Source organism: Gymnodraco acuticeps, unplaced genomic scaffold, assembly GCF_902827175.1.
Source record: "Gymnodraco acuticeps unplaced genomic scaffold, fGymAcu1.1, whole genome shotgun sequence".
Classification (NCBI taxonomy): Eukaryota; Metazoa; Chordata; class Actinopteri; order Perciformes; family Bathydraconidae; genus Gymnodraco; species Gymnodraco acuticeps.
The window spans coordinates 20,663-43,577 of NW_022990178.1; the positions used below are offsets into that span (position 1 = coordinate 20,663).

Below are 22,915 nucleotides of genomic sequence, written 5' to 3' on the forward strand. Positions count from 1 at the left end.
AGGGGGCTTTTGGGGCAGTTTTGAGAGAAGTGATCTCCTTACAATTGCTAAAAAATTATCTCAATATGTCAAGTTTTTTAATCAGATGACAGCATGGGTTTTTCTAAGGTGTCAATAAATCCTAAATTTAGTATTTTAGAAGAATTGACACATTTTTTCTATGTAAAACATGTTCACAAAATCTGTGTAGCTCAAGGAATCAACTCAATAATTGTAGTAATAATTGATATCCATCATATACTTCCATCATAATGTTCTAAGCCCTTGTAAACTTTCAACATTTTACCAAAAAACTATAATTATTACATATTTATAACCTGAAGATTAAACGAAAAGCTTTCAGATAATGTACACCAATTCTGTGACATCTACTGTTGACCTGCTATCTACCCCTAGAGATCCACCCCCCCCTTAAAATGGGTCTGTGATTGAGGGAACAGCTGTGCAATGTTTACAGGGATATGGAGATGTATGTCCACAGCATCTGCTGAATAAGACCTTAAGAGGAAACACAAGCTTCTCTCCGTCCTACATGTACACACCCGCCGTGTTGTTAACACTACCTCGAGGGTGTTGTGGGGAGGAACTGCAGCTGAGATGATGACAGATAAAGTAATGGTTGAAGTCTTTATCGTGGAGATGTTGTGTGTATGCATTTTTAGATGTGTGTCCTCTTTCACCGCTGTTAAGAAGAAGATCTGCCAGGTCATACTCAGCTCTGTTTTTTCGCAACATACTAAAATACAAAATAATTGGAAGACAGGGAATTTGGCGTTAGCGGTTGTTTGCACCGAATGAGAGCAATTAGAGAATAAGGTACTGTTGAAAGGGTCCTTGGGGAAGATACTTGAACCCATATCACTCCCGAAGGCATGTTGACAATATTTAAGTGTATGTAAGTTGCTTTGAATAAAAGTGTCTTCTAAATGACATTTAATGTAATGTAATTTGTACCAATCAGAAACCTGAGGGGCTACAAAATGCAGTTCCTTGATTGGCCACATGAGGCACGCTCAATGGGAGTCACTCCTTATTGACTTACATGTTAAAAAGCCCAACTTTAATCAGAAATGAACATTTTTACAGTCTGGTACAGATCTTTTGAGCTCTGTTCCATCTTCATAACTAGCAAAACCCTTATAAAACATTAGCTTAAAATAAGCCAGAAAATAGAAAATAAATGTAAACATGACTGCAGCTAGCCATTAGTTAATTATTTGAATCATTTGACTAATTGTAGAAGGTCAGTAAGTATCCTGCAGGTACATTAACTTCAAATTAGCCAAACATGTTGAGTGCTACACACCAAAAAGGGAACAGCAAGAGAAAGTGATAAAGCCTTATGTGACTGAGTTCTCTGATCTGACCTTGGCACGCTCCGCTGCGGATGTTGGGGATGAAGCCCCTCCTGCAGGGGTGTGGCTGGGCGGGGCACTGCTCACAGGGGTGGCCCCAGGCTCGACCAATGGTGGCGCAGCAGAGGGTTTTGGTGCAGACGATCCCGCTGAGCTGGCCCTGGCACATCTGGTTGTTCACCTGGGTGAAACATGGCCCCGTCCTGTAGTCTGCGGAGAGAAGAACCCTCGGTTAGCTGGTGACTGCTTCAACATTTGATTGATTAAATGATAAAACGGTGATTCATTTCCTCAGAGAACATCTGGCGCAGAATAAAATGAAACCAGATTTTTGGTGCATAGTTGAGAATTTTCCTTCTTTATGTGGAAGGCATATTTCCTGTCATATCGTACTAACTGAGGCAGTGCTTTCTGTCTCATGTTCACAACATAGGGAGGAATGGAGGAGTATTTCAAATGACTCGGTGGACATTAAAACACATCCTGACAGTTTGATTGTTCCAAGTGAATCAACAATTGACTCACAAAGAGGAGTAAGCAGGTTTAATCAGGACTTGAAAAGAACAATATGGGAGTTAGTAGCAACATGTCAGAGAATGTGATTTCAGGCTTTTTATTATTAAACCTGCTAAAAATAGACTGTAAAACAAATCCAGATTGTTTCTTCCCGGAAGAATTTAGCAACAGGATTTGAATGACTGCTATGTGTTTAGTTAATAAGTACCTCAAGCATGTTCCAGTACTTTAATTAGGAGTTAAACAGTGGCTGTTTCTATTTTCATGGATATGAGCAAGAAAAAAGAAAGAAAATCCCCCCGAGACAAATATTCAAATGTGGAAGAAGGACTCAGATTTTTGAGTTAAGTAAAAGTAGAATGACTTCGGTTTTAAAATACTCAAATACAAAATAACGTCAAGTCAAAAAATGTGTTAAAAATCTCTGGAAAATGTGTAAGAAATGTCCAAAAATATGGCTTCAAAAGAAAAAAACAAAACTCTTTGGAATACAAGTTTTAAGAAAATTAGGAAAATGTGGTCAAATATATTTCAGTTTAAAACTAAAAAGCTCTCATCACTGAATGATATCCTTATAGAATATTATATCCTTTAATTTGTATATCTTACAAACACAACGATCCTTACCTCGTCAATGTGGAACCAATTTTCGATTATTAAAATAATGCTATATATAACACACTATAGTAAAAGCACGGAAAAAAGAATAGGCCCTCTTTAAGTACATTGCACTACTGCAAATATTTACTCTAGAAATAAACATATTAACACATCTGCATTTCATCTTCAGGACAAAGCACAAACAAATAAGACGTCACAGGACATATGTTAACAATAACACAAGAGCACACATGTCTCAAGGAAGAACTTGTAGATCCTATCTCTTGTGGAAGGATGCCAACAAGGAGACAGAGTCATTCAGAGAACAAAAAGTCTTTAGTGGTCATCTTGCAGCAATACGACGTTTCAGTCATAATACAGGCTAATAATGACGGATTCCTTTGTGGCAGAAACTCTTATTAGGTTCTCTGCAGTGGCGCCAAACTGAATGTAGCCCTTATTAAAACAGTAGATTGTTAGATTGTCACATAGGAGATGAAAGACAAAGTGCTCGGTTGACTAGCCAAGGCTGTGACAGCGATATGCTCAGCTCTGATGGACAAAACGGGGAGGAAAAGATAGGAATCAGCGCTGGTGTCTGCTGGGAGTCCTTCTTCAGACTTATTGGTTCCTTGTGCTACATGAAAGGGGATCGCAAAGAGTTTGAGACGCAGAGAAAAAAGAGACAGCGAGTAAAGTAGGTCAAAGTGAGCATGCAGAGTGCAGGTTGGAGCTCCTCCATCTGTCTTCAGTTCTCTCTGCTGCTCCAGGTCTTCCTGTCTGTCTGAATCTCGCTTAGCAGACGCTTTTTGATCTTCCATCAGCAGCATGCAGCTGATAGGCACTCTGCAGCGGCCATTTGTACTCCACTAAAAACATGTCTGTATTTAAACCTTCACAAATATCTTCAGAAGCAAAACACTTGCTGTTTACACTGTTAAAAGTTAAGACTTATACTTTAAAGAAAAGACTGCTGCTAAGATTTTGCATGTTCAGCAAACCTCATAAAAAGAACCCAACCAACTATGCTATAGTCCAGGGGTGGCCAACCCGCGGCTCTCGAGCCGCATGCGGCTCTTTGCCTAGTTTCATGCGGCTCTTCAGTTCATATCGAATTGTATATGTGTGAGTTTGGGGGAGAGACACTGACTCCTGACTAGTGTTGCACGGTGTACCGATACTTGAAAGGTACCGCGATACCCTGCCGTTAAAAATGTTACGATTCCTCCGTTTCATTAGTATCGGTACTTTAAGAATGAAGGGGGAAAGTACTCCGGTGAGAAAGCGCTGTTTTAATAAGAGCCGTGTGTGTTCAGCGCTCTGCTTCCACTCCCTGCCTGCAGCCGTGCCTGCAGTCCCGCCCCTCTCAAGCACGCTCTAATGGCGCATTTCCACTGCAACGGGGTAGCCCCGTTTAAGCGTCCCTAAGCGTCCTCGCTCAGGCCTCGGGCTGCCTCGCTGGCCGGCCCAGGCCGTGGCGCATTTCCATTACAGTTTAGGACCTGGGGTAGCAACGCAGTGTAGGCGGGGCGATCGGCTTTGTTTTTGTTCACATTTCGAGTTGTTCCGTCGAGCTCCCGCTGGATTTGATCATCCCCAATGAGATGTAGGAACGTCGTCACCTCCTCGGTCGACCACGGTGTGCTTTTCTTATTAGACGTAGCCATTTTTGTAGCTCCTCCGTTTACAAAATGCTGTTTATAAAAATGCTGCAAGCTTGCTTCTAAATATATATGCGACGCTAGGGATGAACTTGCGCGCGATCTTGTGACGATTCTCTCTGACCAATCAGCAGTCGAGAGTGTTGACGTCACTAGTTCAGCCCTGGTCCTGGTCTGATAGAACCACGATTTTATGGGGCCGGAAAAAGAGGGAAAAAGTACCCGCTAGCCGGTACTAGGCTATATGGAAAGGCCACCAAAAACTGGCCTGGCCGCTTGAGGACGGTTAAGGACGCTTAAACGGGGCTACCCGCTGCAGTGGAAATGCGCCATAAGTGCTAGCTGCCAGAGCATGTGAGAAAACTAGAAGCATGGCTGCAAAAGTGGGAGTGCAACTGCCGCTGCGCCTCGGCTTGTTGACAAAAAAGACGCCAGAAGCTAAATTTGGAAGTATTTGAGCTATATCTCTGACAGTGAGGGCAAGCCTACGGACACCACGAGGCCTGTCTGTAAGAAATGTATTAATTGTATTTAATAGGAAATCTTGTCATTTATTTAATTTATTGTTCTCATTGTTTAAAAGTTTGTGTTATGGTTATGGTTCTGGTGTGAAATAAAGCACAATAATTACATTTAAGACTGTTTTTTAAGAAAAGTATCGAAAAAGAATCGGAATCGCAATTCTTGACTTGGTATCGAAACCAAAATGTTGGTATCGTGACAACACTAGCTACTCCTGACAGTTAAACCTGATATTTAGTAGGTCTGTTAAGTATTAACGTAATTTGGCCGGTCAAAGTTGTTTGGGCTCGGATAAAATCGCTCCGTTACTTTCGTCCCGTGTTACTTTCGTCCCGGCTCCCGGTGTGTATGTGTGGTGTCAGGTGTCAGTATGAGAGGATGACAGCAAGTCTAATTTTGATGTGGCCCAAGAGCCAATCACAATAATACCTGCGATGCAGTGAACCAATCACCTTTGAGGGGGGGAAACCTATCGTTGATTAAACACTATCCAGTGTTTCCCCTACCATTGTTTTGGAGGGGCGCTGCGCCCCGCCAACGGAGCCCCACCCCCCCCTAAAATTCAAGGTGTTTAAAAAATATATATCATTTAAAAAAAAATATATATATAGCACCAAATTGCAAATAATCTATAACTACTGTCACTTTTCACATTGAACATGTGCTCTTTTATTAAATAAACTAAACGCTTTCATTTCAAGTTGTGAGTTTAGTGTTTTTGACCCTAAGAAACACTGATGCATTAATCAATAACAATAGTCCACAGCTCCTCTCTCTGCTCCAGAGGATTTAAAAAATATCCCAATGCCACAAAAATGCATCAGTGACGTGGTTGAAATCTTGTCTCCAGAAAACTAAAAAACGGAAACAAGCGGTATCAGTGACTGTGTTTGATGTGGCTCTTAACCTCTGACTGGTTGGCCACCCCTGAGTCCATCTATCAATACTCTTTTACTTTACTACCTTTATTGCCCTATTCTGGACACTCCTTCAGCCTACAGGGTTATACTGTACATAGAAATACATGCACATATTTATAGTTTAAAGTTTATTTTACCTAAAACAAATGTGAACTGTAGCACGTATCAAGCATCAATTGACTAAATAGTGCATCTGTTGGGGGCAAAAAAATCAACATCACTTTGAAGCTTTAGTGAGCCGGTTACAGAAACATGAGGGTGTTTTTACAATAACTTAATAACATATATAAAAAGTTGGTTACAAACTTGTTTCAAAGTCTTTTGCTTTGGTATTTTGTTTTCTTGAAATCCATCATAACACTCAAAATCAAATCATACGACCGAAAACTGAAAAGATTAATCATCGTCAATACACCTTTGTTGCTAGGGTCAGTGTTTAGAAAATTGTCTAAAAGCAAGAAGCTAAATAAAGCTGTGGTTACAACGTGTTGGTCAAATCAATAGTTTTTTTGGATTTGTCAGGGAGGTGTGTGGCGCAGTGGGTTGTGCGTTTGTGTTCGGATCAGAGGGTCACAGGTTCAAACCCCACTGCAGTCAGCATGTCGTTGTGTCCCTGAGACACTTCCCCCCAAATTGCTCCTGTGGGGATTGCCCACAGTATTGAGTATGTAAGTCGCTTTGGATAAAAGCGTAATGTTTGGCATTTGTTGACATAATGTGAATGATTGCCATGCCAACAGTAACCAACATATAAGACTATTTTTTAAACATCTGCAATCAGTCTTGTTTTGGGAGTACTTCATTAAATAAAAAGGAAATCCAAAGAAGGACAAAAAGGAATGGCGCTTCCAACCCTCTGTCTTTGTTTTTTAAGAAAACAGTGTCTCCTCTTAGAGGAAATTAGACTATCCCACATTGATCATCTGTCTGGAGAACAACAGTGTATACATGTGCACACAATAAAACATATATGTACTGTACCAATCAAAGTTTGCAGGCTTCTGTGCTTATGTTTTGTTTGGTATCTGTGTTTAACGCATGTGAAGTCAGCGGACATGTGTTAGCCCTGACCCGGGCAGGTTAGGACAAGGGAACGATCTAACTTCCTGATGCGGACCTGCTGACAACATTCGGAAGTAATTTAGTCTACTTAGTGCACAAATTGCTCGATAGATCCTCTGCTCTGTCCTCCATCCAGCTTTAAATCAGCCGCTGTCTTTCATCCAGACGTCTCCAGTTTCACTCTCAACCAGCAGAATGAATAAAGCCATTTTCCTCGGATAATGAGAACTGGTCGTCCTTCTCTTAGACTTAATGGAGTCTTCCGATTCTTCCAAGTTTATTATACTTTTATTTCACAAATTCAAGCACTTAGTAATTTTTTCCAGGAATGGCTGCCAGATGTAACCAAGCCCCATGTTTGCTTAAAGCGCTCGTAACCTTTCACCCACATCAGTCTGCACAGATTACCCAGACAGACACATCAGACGCCGTTACCCGGATCTGACCCCTCATGTATGTTTTGGAGGGAATCCAACCAAATAATAATCTAATATCGCGTGTTAACACATCAAAGGCTGTGACACTTTGGTCAGACGAAAGTTGGATTAAAGGACGATAGAATACTGTTAGGGAGAAAGTATTTAATCCTGTCTGGAACGTTAAGGCTTCTGGGAAAACTTTTCCTGAATCCAGCTGTGGGATCGGAGAGATGGGACAGGAGCAGTGACCTGAGGACTTCCACGGAAATAAATGGCCCGAGAGACGAGGAAAAGTCTTATTTCACATTCATTAATAACTGCTGATGTACTTATGAAACTCCCAAGAGACGTCTCGGTAGATAAGAAGCTTGAAATGAAGTTATTATCATTCATACATACTTTCCTATGACAGGAGGCCAACAGGACAAATGAATTAGGAGAAATATATATATACACTTGCCTCTGGGTGTGTGTGTGTGTGTGTGTGTGTGTGTGTGTGTGTGTGTGTGTGTGTGTGTGTGTGTGTGTGTGTGTGTGTGTGTGTGTGTGTGTGTGTTTAAACCGGATGTCCTCTCTAGACTTTATACAGCTGGACGATTTACTCCGAGCCTAAACGTCATGCTGTTTCTCACCTGTTCAGGAATAGCGCCGCTTTCTAATTATCCTCCGTGTGCGTGTGTGTGTGTGTGTGTGTGTGTGTGTGTGTGTGTGTGTGTGTGTGTGTGTGTGTGTGTAGACTGAGCGCATGTCTGGCGGCTCTTGTGGAATGTCTGATCGCATTGTTTGTGTCCTTGGATATAAATAAATGAAATGTGTGGGCTTGTTTGTTTGTTTGTGTGTGTGTGTGTGTGTGTGTTTGTGTGTGTGTTTGTGATGTTTATACTCATTAAATCTAACCACAGCGGCCTCTGTTAGTCTTATCTGTGCCATTATCAACAAGCTTGAAACCACAGATTCTGCTCCTTTCATTTCACAAACACCAAAAGCAGTCACTCAAACGTGACTAAATGCTTCACACACACACACACACACACACACACACACACACACACACACACACACACACACACACACACACACACACACACACACACACACACACACACACACACACACACACACACACACACACACACACTACACACACACACACACACACACACACACACACACACACACACACACACACACACACACACACACACACACACACACACACACACACACACACACACACACACACACACACACACACACACACACACACACACAGGGAATAACAACTGTGGGAGAATGGAAATTAGAGAGATAAGCCCTCAGCTATCTTCCCAGATCCAAGAGTTTGCAGCCTGTTGCTAAGTGTGTGTGACGGTAACTCTGCTGTACAGAGTGGAGTAGACTACATGGAAATATCGACACAAAAAAACATATACAAAATAATTATTATGTGGCAGAATAAAATCTGAAAAAAGCAGGAACATTTCATATTTCAGAAGCATTTTTCCGAAGGGTTTTGCATCATTTGTCACAATAGTTCCCCCTTATTTTTCTGTCAATACACCTAGACTTGAATTGTTAACATCCCCCTTAGGAATAATCCATATTTCACACATTGTATTGTAAACTCTCACTGTTTTGGGAAACTTGCCATCACAATGCAGTGGAACAATAACGCAGACTCAGACTCACATTCAGGCTCCAGACTCCATCAACAACTACCACTCATGGGAAATATTCCTTGTTCAATGGGGGGGGGGGGGGGAGTCTTTGTAGTGCTTTCTTAACTGCAGTGAGCCTTCATCACCATCCTGCGCGGCTGCTCCGGTTTTGATTAGAATAAACCAGAGCCTGGTGAATAAATTCTTCTACTTATTGTTTAGTAGACGGATCATCAAAATTTAGCGGCTCAATGAAAAGCAGACATTTAAAGCAGCTAGTAAAATGTGTCGTTCTTAATTACACTTAAAGCGTAACACGATGATTTCATCTGGAACAAAAAAGCACATTGCTCGGATGCATTGGATGCATTTCCAGACGTGGATTAAAACTCCAAGCTAGTTTTTAAATTGGTATTTGATCCTTTGGGTTTCATTGTGTGTCTTCCAGCAGAAATTCCTGCATATGGGAAACACACATATGGGGTCTGCATTAAGAGTCAAGCTGCATTAGTATATAATTCATAGACCCGCTGCTAATCTAATTGAGCACGGCTCCAAACTGGCTGACTGAAACTCAGTTGTCATCGGGGGTTTTTTCCACAGAGTGACCTGATCCTGCCCTGGAGTCCCACCCTTCATCCTGTCCAGCCATGTTCTGTCCGCTCTTATCCAGAGTCAACAGAGCAGAAATAGCCCCGCTTCCTACACCTCCAGCTCCTCCAAACGGCCCTGACATCACCGCCTGTTGGAGGGAGAGTTTCTCCTCTGTGATTTCCACTTGATTGTCTCTGGCTGGGATTGGGATTGACCAGAAAAGCCAGTTTACGTCCACTGAGACGGACTGGACTCAACAAGAAGAGTCAAAGCTCTGCAGACACATGAAGTGGGACCGAGTCATTGTTTCACAGGTCCACAGTCCAGACTTAATGAGTCCTAATGTTTTATTTTCCATATGTTATCGTCAGGTATTCTTTAGTTTATGTACAAATAACTAAACTTTTTTTGGTTTTACAAGAGCTCAGTTTTTTTCAAACTAGCGCTCAGTAACGTATTTTACACATTTTGGCTTCCCTCATTATAGTTTTAGTATTTCTATTGTATGTTTTGACCTGAAGTTAGTTCGATTATTCGATTATTATTCGCCAGGGCTGCCGAATAATCGATTTTGATCATGGTCAGTTTCTGGCAACCCTACTTTTAACCCATAGTGCCAGGAGTCTAGTACTAGGAGCAGTGGGCAGCTATTGTACAGCGCCCGGGGAGCAATGGGAGTGAGGGGGGAAGGGGGATGTCCGGTGCCTTGATAAAGGGCACCACAGCAGGGCAGTAGGTGAACTGGGACCTCTCCAAGTAGCAGTCCACACTCCATTTTTAGGTCTGTCCGGGGACTTGAACCGGCGACCCTAAAGCTCACAGTCCAATCCCCTACTGACTGAGCCACTGCCGGACACATGCAGGTGTACTGATGTGAAAACACACAAGACTTTGATTCACACACTTATTGTTGCATATAATACTTAGATAAGATTAAGAGTATGAAGCCATACTAGCATCTCTGGGAAACTGAACCCACATAAAGGTATGCATATAGGAAGCATGCATTAATATACAGAAGCAAGACGTTGGCATATAGAAACTGCAGAATAATGGCACTCATGGTAGAGATGGTTGGATTGTTTTCATTTAGGAGGGATGACTAACTATATCTCTTGCTAACCAAACTCAATTGCTAACCTCAGGCACACGCTGCACATCCCAGACACGCGAACACGGAGGAGTTTCCCATGAATCCATCACACACTGGTGGACTTTCACTGGCTTCACAATCACAGTTCATCTGCAGTCTTTCACTGAATCATCGTAAATCCACTGACTCACTGACTCAGTTGCACAAACTCTCAAACCGCAACAGAGTCATACTGTAACAACCCCGAAGCTCACACCAGGGACTCCCATTTAATTCCAAGCCAAAGCTAATATTAAAGAGATACACTGGTGGTCATTAATCACAATTATTGAGTATCCCACAGGATATTTCTCTCAATTTAATAATGAATGTTCTTGTCAGGGCGCTAACAAATGTAAACTGTTTTCTGGCAAACTGGATGACAATCTTTTAAACGTCCTTAGCGACCTATTTGCTAAAGCTGCGTTGACAAATAGCTGATTAAATTCAAATTACTGAGGTCCAACTTTCTCATCCCACGCACACAGTGGCTGGGATCTTTTTAAAGTCTGCTGTCACTAATATGATGTCTTGTGAATTATGGAGTTGATTTGATACATTTTGCTCCGACTCTTCTCCCGCTGAGGGATATTTGGCAGCAGAGAGCTCACACACAAACAAAGATTTATAAGTGTTTCCCCTGTGAATACCTGCAGTCTGTCCGTTCCCTCAGCATGAAGAGTGTCCCTCTTTGTGTACACAGCTGGGGAGACCATTTTCATTTTCACCCGGTCCCTCCCTTCTTCCTCCCTCTCCTCTCTTTCTGCCTGCCTAGCTTTCTCCAGTCTTCGTCAGGAAATGTCCACACTCGCTCTACAAAGAAAGTCTATTCTGTCAGTCCTGTGGGGATGTCAGGGGAAGGTGGAGGTGGTAGTGTGTGGGTGGGGGGTGGGGGTATTTATTGCCAGATGTCTTTAAGGCTCCCTCTGACCAACTTGACTCCCAACATGTTGTATTTTCCAAGAAAACAAGAACCCAGAGCTCCATGGAGTCACACTTTAAGGGATGGAGAATAAGAGGAACGCTAGAACATGACAAATAGGTGAAGAAGAAGAAGACAATTGATGTTTTATACAAACATTTTTAAGTATATATGTAGGATAGCAGGAAAAAAACTTGAATGAGGTAAGGCATGTAAAATCCTAGGCCTAAAACGTGCCTCTTCTTCAGTGTAACAGCAGGAGGAAGAGGGGGATAGGGCTACGTTATTAATCAATATGTAATCAAAATCACAAGAGTAATATCCAAATACCAGTAGCCTAAGCCAAGTGGTTTGATCTTTGGCAAACACGTTTATGATACTTATACATGTTGTTTAGTGGGATAATCTCCACATATTAACACCACCTTTAGTATAGTTGAAAACTAAATGTCATTGCTAACGTTATGTTATAGACAAACAGCCAGTTCACTTCACGTCAAAACAGCAAAGCTAAAGTTTAGTAGTCTCATTTAGACACTTGTTAGCAACCACTAAGCTAAAGGTGGCTAATGTTGAGCCTAATGAAGTTAAGTACTTTAATTTAGACACTTGTTAGCAACCACTAAGCTAAAGGTGGCTAATGTTGAGCCTGATGACGTTTAGTAGTCTCATTTAGACACTTGTTAGCAACCACTAAGCTAAAGGTGGCTAATGTTGAGCCTGAGGACGTTTAGTAGTCTCATTTAGACACTTGTTAGCAACCACTAAGCTAAAGGCGGCTAATGTTGAGCCTGATGACGTTTAGTAGTTTCATTTAGACACTTTTTAGCAACCACTAAGCTAAAGGTGGCTAATGTTGAGCCTGATGACTTTTAATAGTCTCATTTAGACACTTGTTAGCAACCACTAAGCTAAAGGTGGCTAATGTTGAGCCTGATGACGTTTAGTAATCTCATTTAGACACTTGTTAGCAACCACTAAGCTAAAGGTGGCTAATGTTGAGCATGATGACGTTTAGTGGTCTCATTTAGACACTTGTTAGCAACCACTAAGCTAAAGGCAGCTAATGTTGAGCCTGATGACGTTAAGTACTGTAGTCTCATTTAGACACTTGTTAGCAACCACTAAGCTAAAGGTGGCTAATGTTGAGCCTAATGAAGTTAAGTAGTTTAATTTAGACACTTGTTAGCAACCACTAAGCTAAAGGCGGCTAATGTTGAGCCTGATGACGTTTAGTAGTCTCATTTAGACACTTGTTAGCAACCACTAAGCTAAAGGCGGCTAATGTTGAGCCTGATGACGTTTAGTAGTCTCATTTAGACACTTGTTAGCAACCACTAAGCTAAAGGCGGCTAATGTTGAGCCTGATGACGTTTAGTAGTCTCATTTAGACACTTGTTAGCAACCACTAAGCTAAAGGTGGCTAATGTTGAGCCTGATGACGTTTAGTAGTTTAATTTAGACACTTGTTAGCAACCACTAAGCTAAAGGTGGCTAATGTTGAGCATGATGACGTTTAGTAGTTTCATTTAGACACTTGTTTGCAACCACTAAGCTAAAGGTGGCTAATGTTGAGCCTGATGACGTTTAGTAGTCTCATTTAGACACTTGTTAGCAACCGCTTAGCTAAAGACGGCTAATCTACGGAGTGATGACCTTTAGTAGTCTCATTCACTTTGAGGTGAACTGAGGTGAACAGATTCAGGTATTTTTCCCATCTGCACTGGGACTGCACCACCTACTTCCAACACCCCACCATCACTTCCCACCACACACATACCTCTGACTTCTGTTCAGAGCTCAGGAGACGGACACCCACCGCCTGTCTGAGCTGTCTGATGAAGTCATCCCGTTGGAGGAGCCTGAACTCTCAGCAGCACTGACTCTGAACGTCTGACTGATAGCTCATGACTGCTCAGCCACATCAAAGCCTTCCTGGTCTGATATCGTCCTAACATTAGTGTGTAGGGAGTCTTGATGACGGAGGGTCGGTTCACTCCCATGCTTGATAAACGATGACGTCAAGGAATTCATGGTGGTAGGGCTGCACGATGTTGACATTGCTACATTTTGATATTGCAATATGAAAAATGACTAATTTCCACCAGTTGACGACAAAGTAGCCTCTACAGCCACAGTTGATTTTTTTTCCTGTGTTGTTCCTTGCTCATATTCAAGAAATATGGTGCTTGAAAACTAGCAGGGCCTGCTTTAGTTTGTAAAACAAATAAATAAATAAGAATATTTATTAAGAATGATTGTGATTGGTGGTTGGCTCTGCATGCCTATCCTGATTGTCACTTATACTAGCAACAAAGATGTCAATGAAGACATAAGTCACAATCAATTATGTAATGTCATACAGATAAAATCATGGAAATTGAGGCTTTTCAAGTTATCCTTTTCTATCAAACAGTTAAAGAAATGTACGATATTTGAGTTAATTTGATAATTTTGAGTGCATATCTTGTGGCATCACATGACAATATCCAGCAGCCTTACACCAGGAGTTTTCTTTTTAACAAACGTTACGGTTTTTACTAACCAGTTTTTTACTTTCAAACCAGTATTGGCCTTTTTTTGTCATTGATCATAATTATATTTCCATCAACAAGTTCATAGCTGAGCAACATGACAGGGAATGAAAAGCAGCTACATAAGCATAACCCACATGCTCACTTCAGCCATATCAAATAAATATTTAGAGGTGAATTAAATAAGCTCACAGGTAATGCCAGTTATTATCCCTAACTGCAGAGGTATGAGGTCCATTTACTGTTGCAGTACGGTAGTAACAGTAGGTCAAAGATACCAGTAAATTAGTCTGCAAGATCAAAACAATGGACAGTTTAATGGAAAAAAGGTTTTTTCTCCCCAAAAGCTGTAGTGGATGTGTAAGTTAGGTCTAGTACCAGCAGGCCTGTATTGTTGCTATACAAACCGAGCCGAGAGGAAGACAGTGGAAAATCACAAAGCGCTGTTTTAACACCGAAAGAGGATGATTTCTCACCTCTCTCGCACTGCGGGCCAGTGAAACCGTAGACACAGGCGCATCTGTTGGGCCCGATGCAGCGGCCGCTGTTCTGACAGCCGTTCTCACACACAGCTACAGGAGACAGAGAAAAAAAGAGTTATTCACATAGAAAAAACACATTTAGCACAACCCTAATGTTTCATAAAACTTAAAATGAGACTTGTATCGTATTCTATATCAGTATAACCAACATGTGTGAGGATTCTCATTGATGACTTTAATTCTTTAACTAATGAAACCATCACTTCATGCTCTATTTAAATGTTCTTACCCAGAAATCAAGACTTAAAGAACTACACAGGACTTATCAGTGACCTCCACAAAGGGGTTCATGTTTTCAGGTTGGATAGTTTGTCAGTCAGCCAAATTACGGAAAAAACTGCATGACTGATTTCCCCTAAAGCTTAGTGAGAGGGTGAAGGAAGTTCCAAGAAAGAACCGACTATAATTTGGATCAGATACTCTAAATAAATGATGTTAATATTGGGAGTTGGGCATTTGGCAAAAGTGAATGTTTGTTCTCTTACTTAGACAATCTTCTAGTTTAACTATGTAATTGGCAAAGACACCTAAAATGTCTTAGTTTATGGTGTCTCTGATTGGTCATGCTGTAAGTAAAGGTTTGACCAATAGTCTTTCTATATTGTCCTATTGCTATATAAGCTGCATACTTGTAAATATACAGACAGAAATACTGTATGTATAGTATGTAGAGTAAGTCTCTCAAAGTGGTGACAATTCGCAGAATCTCCATTTTCTATCTGAAGACATTTGGTCTTTGCTCTGACACAGTTCAAATACCCCCCCATGCACCAAGGTGTGCTGACGGTGCAGATTTGACTCACGCTGTCCACAGTGGTTTCCTGTGTATCCCTTTGAGCAGGAGCAGGAGTCCTCTGCACAGCTGCCGCCATTCATACACCTGACGTTACAGGACTGAACTGTGGGGGGGGGGAGGAAAGACAGACAGACAGGTGTGAACAGATGCACTTCAACAATGATATGTCAAATAACAAGAGCTGCAATATAATCACAAAATACACAAGAATGGGAACTTTAAACATCTGTTGAGAGCAAGTGACTACATTAATAAAAGCTTTTCATTCCAAAGCTATTTACTGGTTTTCTCAAACAAACATGACTTTTAGGAATGGGACAACTCACTGATGGTTGGATTGCTTCATCTTCATTTCTACCCAAACACAGCATTTAGACTTGTTTCCAAACACCAGTGAGTTCAATTATCACGGTCACTTAAACACATTAAGAGGCTTTTTCCACTCCAGTTGGGTTTGCACAACGCTGGTATTTCTTCAGCAGCTTTAGATGAACAGACAAGGCTCGAAAGGCCCCCAGGCCACAAAAACCAAAGCTTATCAAGCAGACCGGGGGGAGGGAATAAGTCGAGCCAGCTGTACGCTACAGTCAGGCAGGAATTTGCTGAGAGGAGAGGGAAACTGGGTGAGGGGGGAAGTATGGTACAATGGCCAAGAAAAAATCCAAACTGGATTAAAAGAGTAGTGAATGTATGAGAAAGAAAGTTGTTTGAATTTGTTTATGTTCCTCCGTTGCGACTTTAACGCCAGATTGTAATGTTTGAGGATTATGGTGGAGCTCATTTGGTTTTTAGCCTTTATATTTCATTTGATAATACAGTGTTTTTACGCAGCGCTGCAATGTTTAGAGTTGGTTATTTAACAGTTATATTTGTGTTATGTGAGCATCAGTATGGGTTGAATTATTGCTTATAATAATTCATTTTAAAGAAGGTTTCTTGATGGTTAGAGGGGTTTATATTTAGAATAACATATAGACTTAAAGGTAGGGTAGGTAAGAATGGAAAAACCAGCTCGAGTGCGCTAGAATTTGAAAGTATGTAACAGAAAAAAATCAGACTTCCTTACAGAGCCCCTCCTCCAACACACACGAACGTGCACATGACCAATGAGGGCACGAGATACATTTGTGCACAGAAGGAAGGCTGACAGGCAGGTAGGCCATCCAGTTACTTTAGCCGGGCCGGCTCAGATGATTGGTCGTGCTTTTTACAGCGCCACGCCTTCCACAGATTAAATATGTTTATGTATTTATTGTCAAAGCATTTAATATATTCATTGCTATCGGGATGTTAAGAGCATTCCATGGAATACAACAAAAAGTGTTTCTGAAGTGAATTACCTACCCCACCTTTAAGATAATGTATTTAATGACATTTTTATTTTAAGAAAACTTCAAAAAGTAAAAAATTACTGAAGAATATTTTCATAAAGAAGATTGAGTTGTGCTTTATGTGAGGATTATAGAATGAGTCAAATGTAAGCATTTAATAATTTATTTGAAAGAAGATTAATTTAAAAATAGGTAGAAATTTAGGAAAATGCATTTAATTTATATGAAGTTATATATTTAAAGCTAAGAATGTCTTGAATACATTTGAAAAGTATTGGAAATGTAATTGAGGAGCCTGAACCTGTAAATTCTGAAATAATTCAACTGTCTAAAAGGAAAGGGATTGAATTGTGCAATGCATCCTCTAATGCTGTGTTCACACCGGACGCGATGCGAATATTCGCTTCGCTCTAACCGCTCGAGTTTCACCGCGGCTGTCAGCTGTGTTTACTCTCATCATTCAAACAAGACGCACTGACTAAAACAAAATGAACATATTTTACCGTGATTTCATTGTAATACATGTTTCAAAATGATGCCGAAGTAACAACATACCGGTTAGTAAAAATCATGAATTAATGCTTTGACAAGTCTGCAGACAGACGGCAGGCGAAAAACCTTTTAGAATGCGTGTTTTCTGAATGGAGGCTAAGCTAACGCAGTATATGCTCCGACCGTCCACACTCACAACAACGGCCTACAGACATAAATAAACCAGCGACTGTATTCGCCATGACACAGACAGTCTGCGGTTTGTACTTATTTCACTTTTGTCTAGTTTCTGAACAGATAAGAGGAGCTGTGAGCTCTGAGTGCCAACTCGAGCGTTTGTCGCGGCCCCCTTCGATCGCCTCAATCACGCCGCGGAATTCGCATCATGCTTGCCGTCGGAGTGAATTTGCATCTGTCCGCGTCTCTGCATTGACTTTACATGTAATCGCGCCGCCCCCAAACATCGCATCGCGTCCGGTGTGAACGCAGCATAATCCTAACCTAAAAACACAAAGAACTTGACAGAAAGGGTGTATCTTTAAATAGCTGGTATATATGGTATTGTAGGGTGAGTTGCCCTAATGTGGGACACGCCCTAGTGTGGGACACTTAAGCTCAAATGGGTGTAGGTCTTCCGCAAACAAATGAGAGTCAATGAAACTACGGGTTAACACAAGCTGTGATGTCATGCGATCAAAATCACATGACTTCTCAAATGTCCAATCACAGATGAGGGTGGACAAATCTTTAAACAGGAAGTACCATGTGTGAAGACCACCCAAAGGTCAATGACATAGTGTTAAGATAAGATAAAGATAGGAGAGATAACACATCAAATATGTGTTATTGGTTGTGAGCATATTCTAATGGTTTTTGGATTATTGAAATATACAGTTCTGTTTCATATGAGTGTTGAGAGCTGTATCCATAAATCTCTTAATTTTGCCCTCAAAGTGCACCAGATTGATGCATTTAACTTCAATTTACAGAAAAACATCTTCTGTTGTAAAAACAATAACATTATAAATAGTAACATAGCTGAACATGGTATTGCACATTTAGCTTTGAGTGTTACTGACCTGAGATGTTTTTATTACATGAATTAAGGTGACTGAGGCTTTTTAACATATACTTTTCAGTGTCCCACATTTTGCACAGAACTGTCCCACATTAGGAAATGCAGATTGTCTGAGACAACTTGGCACTAAGAGTACTTATATGTCTACCATTTCTTTTATGAGTGTAATATCTGCATTTTCTCTTTTGGTTTGATTAGGACACATCCTGGGGATTTCAGAATGGTACTTGATGTTGATTTATTGTATCGGCTTCATATCGCAATATATTCCCGAAGTCTGAAATGCAAAAGATGTCCCACATTAGGGCAATTCACCCTATATATTGTGGTCCTTTTCTTACAATTTGTCTTCTTTGACTGTGTTTATGTATGCACCAAATAAACAAAGGCAAATTCCTCGTATGTGTTAACCTACTTGGCAATAAACCTGTTACTAGTTGAAGTATTATAAAGTGCAGCAGGCCGACACGATGTGAGAAAGCCAATCTGAAAACCAAGAAGCAGTGGTTCAAAACTAATTGTTCTTCCTGTCAGACTGGCAGATTGTTGCTGAGCTCGCCATTTACCAAACCCAAGAGCAGAGGAGAAATCTACTGTACGCTCTTAATGTTTCCCTGCGTCCTCGTTTCGTCTTTCATCCTGGATCAAGAGGATATTTTACTGTCCTTTAGTCTCATAGGCTTTCCATTTTCTTTCCTTCCTCCATTATTCCCTCAGCGCCTTTCATGCTCTTCTGTCTATAACTTAATCGCAAGTTCAACATTAATTTCCTGTCTGTTTATATGTCTTTCTCTCTCTTTAACATTGCTGGCATGCAGAGAGGAAATGACTGAGCTTCCTCGTAGCTGAGGTTGTCTAATGAGAATTTCTGACTTTGCACACTCTCCACTATAATCCACCCACTCATTCTGACTGTACCCAAACAAACTAAATATGACTTTAGCGAGTCACGATGACTGGATATACTGTAATGTAGTGTTTCACAGACTTTAATTACATGAATCAAAGCACAATAGCATGAATCTTGCAGGTGAAAGCTGTGTATTTGCAGTAAATGTAAGGTATAATTCACTGAAATACATCTGAAGTCTAGAGGGAGTTCCAGAAAACTTTCTCATGTGCAACCCTTGGCAGACTCTGTGTACATATTTGGCAGAAAGTACTTTTTGTCTGGATTGTGTCTCATGGCAACATGTGGTGATGAATTAAAGCAAATCGTTTGGGACTCTGGGGCCGGCTGGGTTTAGAGGTCAGTGTGCGTCCCTCTCTATTTCCCTGTTATCATTCACCCTCACAGCAGATGGGTCGGTTTAACTTTCAGATTTCAACCTTACCTTGAAACAGGAGGCTAACGCTATAAAATGTGCAGGAACGAGTCCTAAAAGCTGGAAATGATTGACTATTTTACCAGCTATGGTTCCCTCGTCTTTAAGTCAAGAGTTTTTTTTGACTGGTTTCTGGTATGTTGCCTGATAGACGAGGGAGGCGTGTGGCGCAGTGGGCTAATGCGCTGATCTTCGAATCAGAGGGTAGCAAGTCTGGGTCCCACTGCAGTCAGCATGTCGTTGTGTCCTTGAGACACTTCACCCCAAATTGCTCCTGTGGGGATTGTCCACAGTATTGAGTATATAAGTCGCTTTGGATAAAAGCGTCTAACAAGTAACATGTGATGTAATGTAATATATGATCTTAAAATACCTCACTGGTAAACGTCTGAAGCTTCTATGTGTTTTAAAAACTAAGGTTGCTAACAAGTCCAACTCAGCGGTGGTCATGTGACTGTGCTGTAGTTTTTATAACAAATATAAGCTGAAGACATCCATCCATCCAAATCCCTTGAGCTTGTATTAACCCCATATCTTATTTAATGTATTTAACTAAAAACATTACTTTAATAAAATGAATTACCTTGATCTTTTCCTAAAACCATTTTGTAACAAAGTATTTGCTTTTCATAACGTTAAATAGAACAGACACGTGATTAGCGGTTACGCGATTAGATCCGCCCCATGCAAATGTTAACCATCTTTAACTTAAACGGTTATTTTGGGGGATTTGAGAGTCGTTTTTGTATGATGACGTGTGGTCAAGAACATTAGGGAAAGATTTAGTCTTGGGAGAATTTGCAGTAAGGGTCTTAAAATCACAGAGAATGATAATAATAATAATAATATATGTTTTTTATATATGATGTGACTAAGATGAAGAGATGGAAAGATATTGAAGGTACCAGGTGTCATTTGTTTTCTTTTCTGCAACGGAAACTAGGTGGGTGAAGGGGGAGGAGGGGAGTCAAGCACATTTGGAGACAGAAGGAGATGATCTCACTGGTGAACCTCGCCTCTGCCCCCTCTCCTCATGGCATCTCATTCCCCCACAGGTGGAGAGAGATGGTTTGCTTCAATGACCCATGCATGGAAAGCTGCACGTGTAGGGCAACAGGGTAGGGGGATGTGCGAGTGTGTGTGTCCCAGACGTCAGGCTACAGGAGTTGGGTGTAGCTCTGCAGCACCACAATGCACCTCTGTGCTCGGGTAGTGTCGTCGGTGAGCTGCTAACATCTGGGTGTTTTTTACGAGAGGCTGCGAAACACAGGAAGTCCAGGCTTGTGTGTTGAGTGTGTGTGTGTGTGTGTGTGTGTGTGTCTGATGGAAAACTGAAGAGCTTTATAGCTGTGTTTTGTCCTGGTTTACACACTCCTCAGGGACCACTGACATGTCAGACTCAGTCTCTGCATGGATGAGCAATGCAGTGAAACAGAAAGCTGTCAAAGGTTGGCTTCCATCCAAATGTATCGCAAATTTGTAGAAAATACGCAAAAGAAAATGAATGTAAGTTCCAATCAACTTCCACTGCTATGCGAATGTTAGGAGTTTGTTCAAGATGAGCAGTAGGTGGAAAAGTGTTGTAACAGGTTGACATCATTAACACACTGCCAGTCTGAAGCAAGGGGAAAACAATGTAGAAATAACATAATTGAAATATTTGTGTCTCCATCATTGTAGAATAACTCTTCAGCGTTCAGCAGGAAAACCCCCAAAGGCAAATTGGGTAAACTGTCCAAACAAGTCCTACGCTGAATACTAATAGTCAAACCAAAAAGGTAAACCCTAAACAGAACCCTAACCTTTCAATTAACGCCGGCTCAAACAAACACACGGTGGAGTGGAAACACTCGTAAAAACTAAGATTTATTTCTATTCTATGAAACTCACAATCCACTCACTTAGTCCCTCACACACATCGTTAATTTTCTGGGTAAATCATACCCATTTATTTCCTCACAGTCCTCATACCTAACAGGACGGGGCATTTCTTGGCGGTGGAGATGGGACTACATTGAAGTGGCTTCTAATTAAAAAGTCCTTGTTCTGCATTCCCAGTACTCATCGTTCTGCTCGTCAATAACCAAAGGGAACTGTTGTCTGCAGACAGCTGTTTCTCAGCATCAGGGCAAGACTGTCCGCGGTAATGATTTCCTAATTATGGTTATGGAGGAGGAGGTTATAAAGATGACACTATAGCACAGCTGCTCTGCCTTAAAGTGTCAGGGTGTTTATTACCAGGATGAGTCTCAGTGTGAACCCTGGTTGTCTGGAAACTGATATATAACCCGGGTTCGGAGGGTCACTTTAAAAATGTAATCTGTTACAATTACTAGTTATCTTAAAAAAAAAAAAAAAGTCAGTAACTTAATGTGATGAACGCAGTCCAAAAGTAATGTTACCCGATTACTTTCTGTTACTTTTGGATTACTTCAATATCAAATGCAATGAATAAATACAAGAATAAAGAAATATCATTAAGATGTTTTTTACTTAAGATATTTAGTAACAAAAATGTGTCCACTACTCAGAGATGTTATCAGTCAGCATATTCAGGCAGTAGCCTATACACCACATGTGTCAAACTCAAGGCCCGGGGGCCAAATCAGGCCTTTGGTGGATTTAATTTCGGCCCACAGAATAATTTCTAATTACTATTAGATCTGGCCCGCCGGTATATTGCACGCACACCTTCACTCCATCCTGAGGGTCTCCTCCGCTCAGAGCCTGACCCCAAACATTGATGACCTTGCACCCGAGATGAGATGCCAAGTATCTGAACTAGCATCACAGAGCAGCAACCTGAGTTTAATGGATGTTTCCTTCTGCACTTTCTCTCTCACGACAACAGGGCATGTTTGGTTTTCTCTTTGAGGGAAATAGTTTTGTTGAAGCTGTTGTTGGCCTGTGGAAAAATGTAATCATAAGAAATGACTCTGGAAAAGCTGCAGATAGAGCCATAAGAAATGAATGCAACTGATTATTTAATGTTGTTTTTATAGGCAATCATTTAAGCTTTGTTAGTTCCAGGTTTAATATGTGCAATAAGTTCATTTCAATACATTTTGCAATAAACATTGAACCAGTCCGGCAGTCGGCTAGTACCCATTTTTGTATCTTGGCCCACTGTGTGTTTGAGTTTGACCCCCCTGATATACACCATCAATGAAACCCATGAGCACTTTATACTACAGTTTAAAAAAGCAGAAATAAAATTTGAGCTTACAGAAAATTATCCGTTTTAGTTTAATACACACAGATAAACTCAGACACACTATTTTATGAACATATAGGTTCACCTACTGACTTAAAAACAGATCGGATTAACCAAAGAAAGTGAAACCATAAAGCAGATTCAGGCAGTAGCGTTTAGATTCACACTTAAAGTATTATCCTACAGAACAGCACAGCTTACAGAGAAGAGATAACATCTGATCCTTTTAAAACAAACACTAT

At 40.9% G+C, this 22,915-nt stretch overlaps 1 protein-coding gene across 1 annotated transcript in view; it reads right to left on the minus strand.

Annotated features, from left to right (window-relative positions):
• Positions 1 to 22,915, minus strand: part of LOC117547213 (fibrillin-2-like) — a gene marked incomplete at its 3' end in the record, with an annotated part of 67,518 nt that overhangs the window by 19,330 nt on the left and 25,273 nt on the right. The window contains 3 exon segments of the mRNA XM_034217785.1: positions 1,368 to 1,565; positions 14,372 to 14,467; positions 15,241 to 15,336. Of these exon segments, the coding sequence (XP_034073676.1) occupies positions 1,368 to 1,565; positions 14,372 to 14,467; positions 15,241 to 15,336 (390 nt within the window).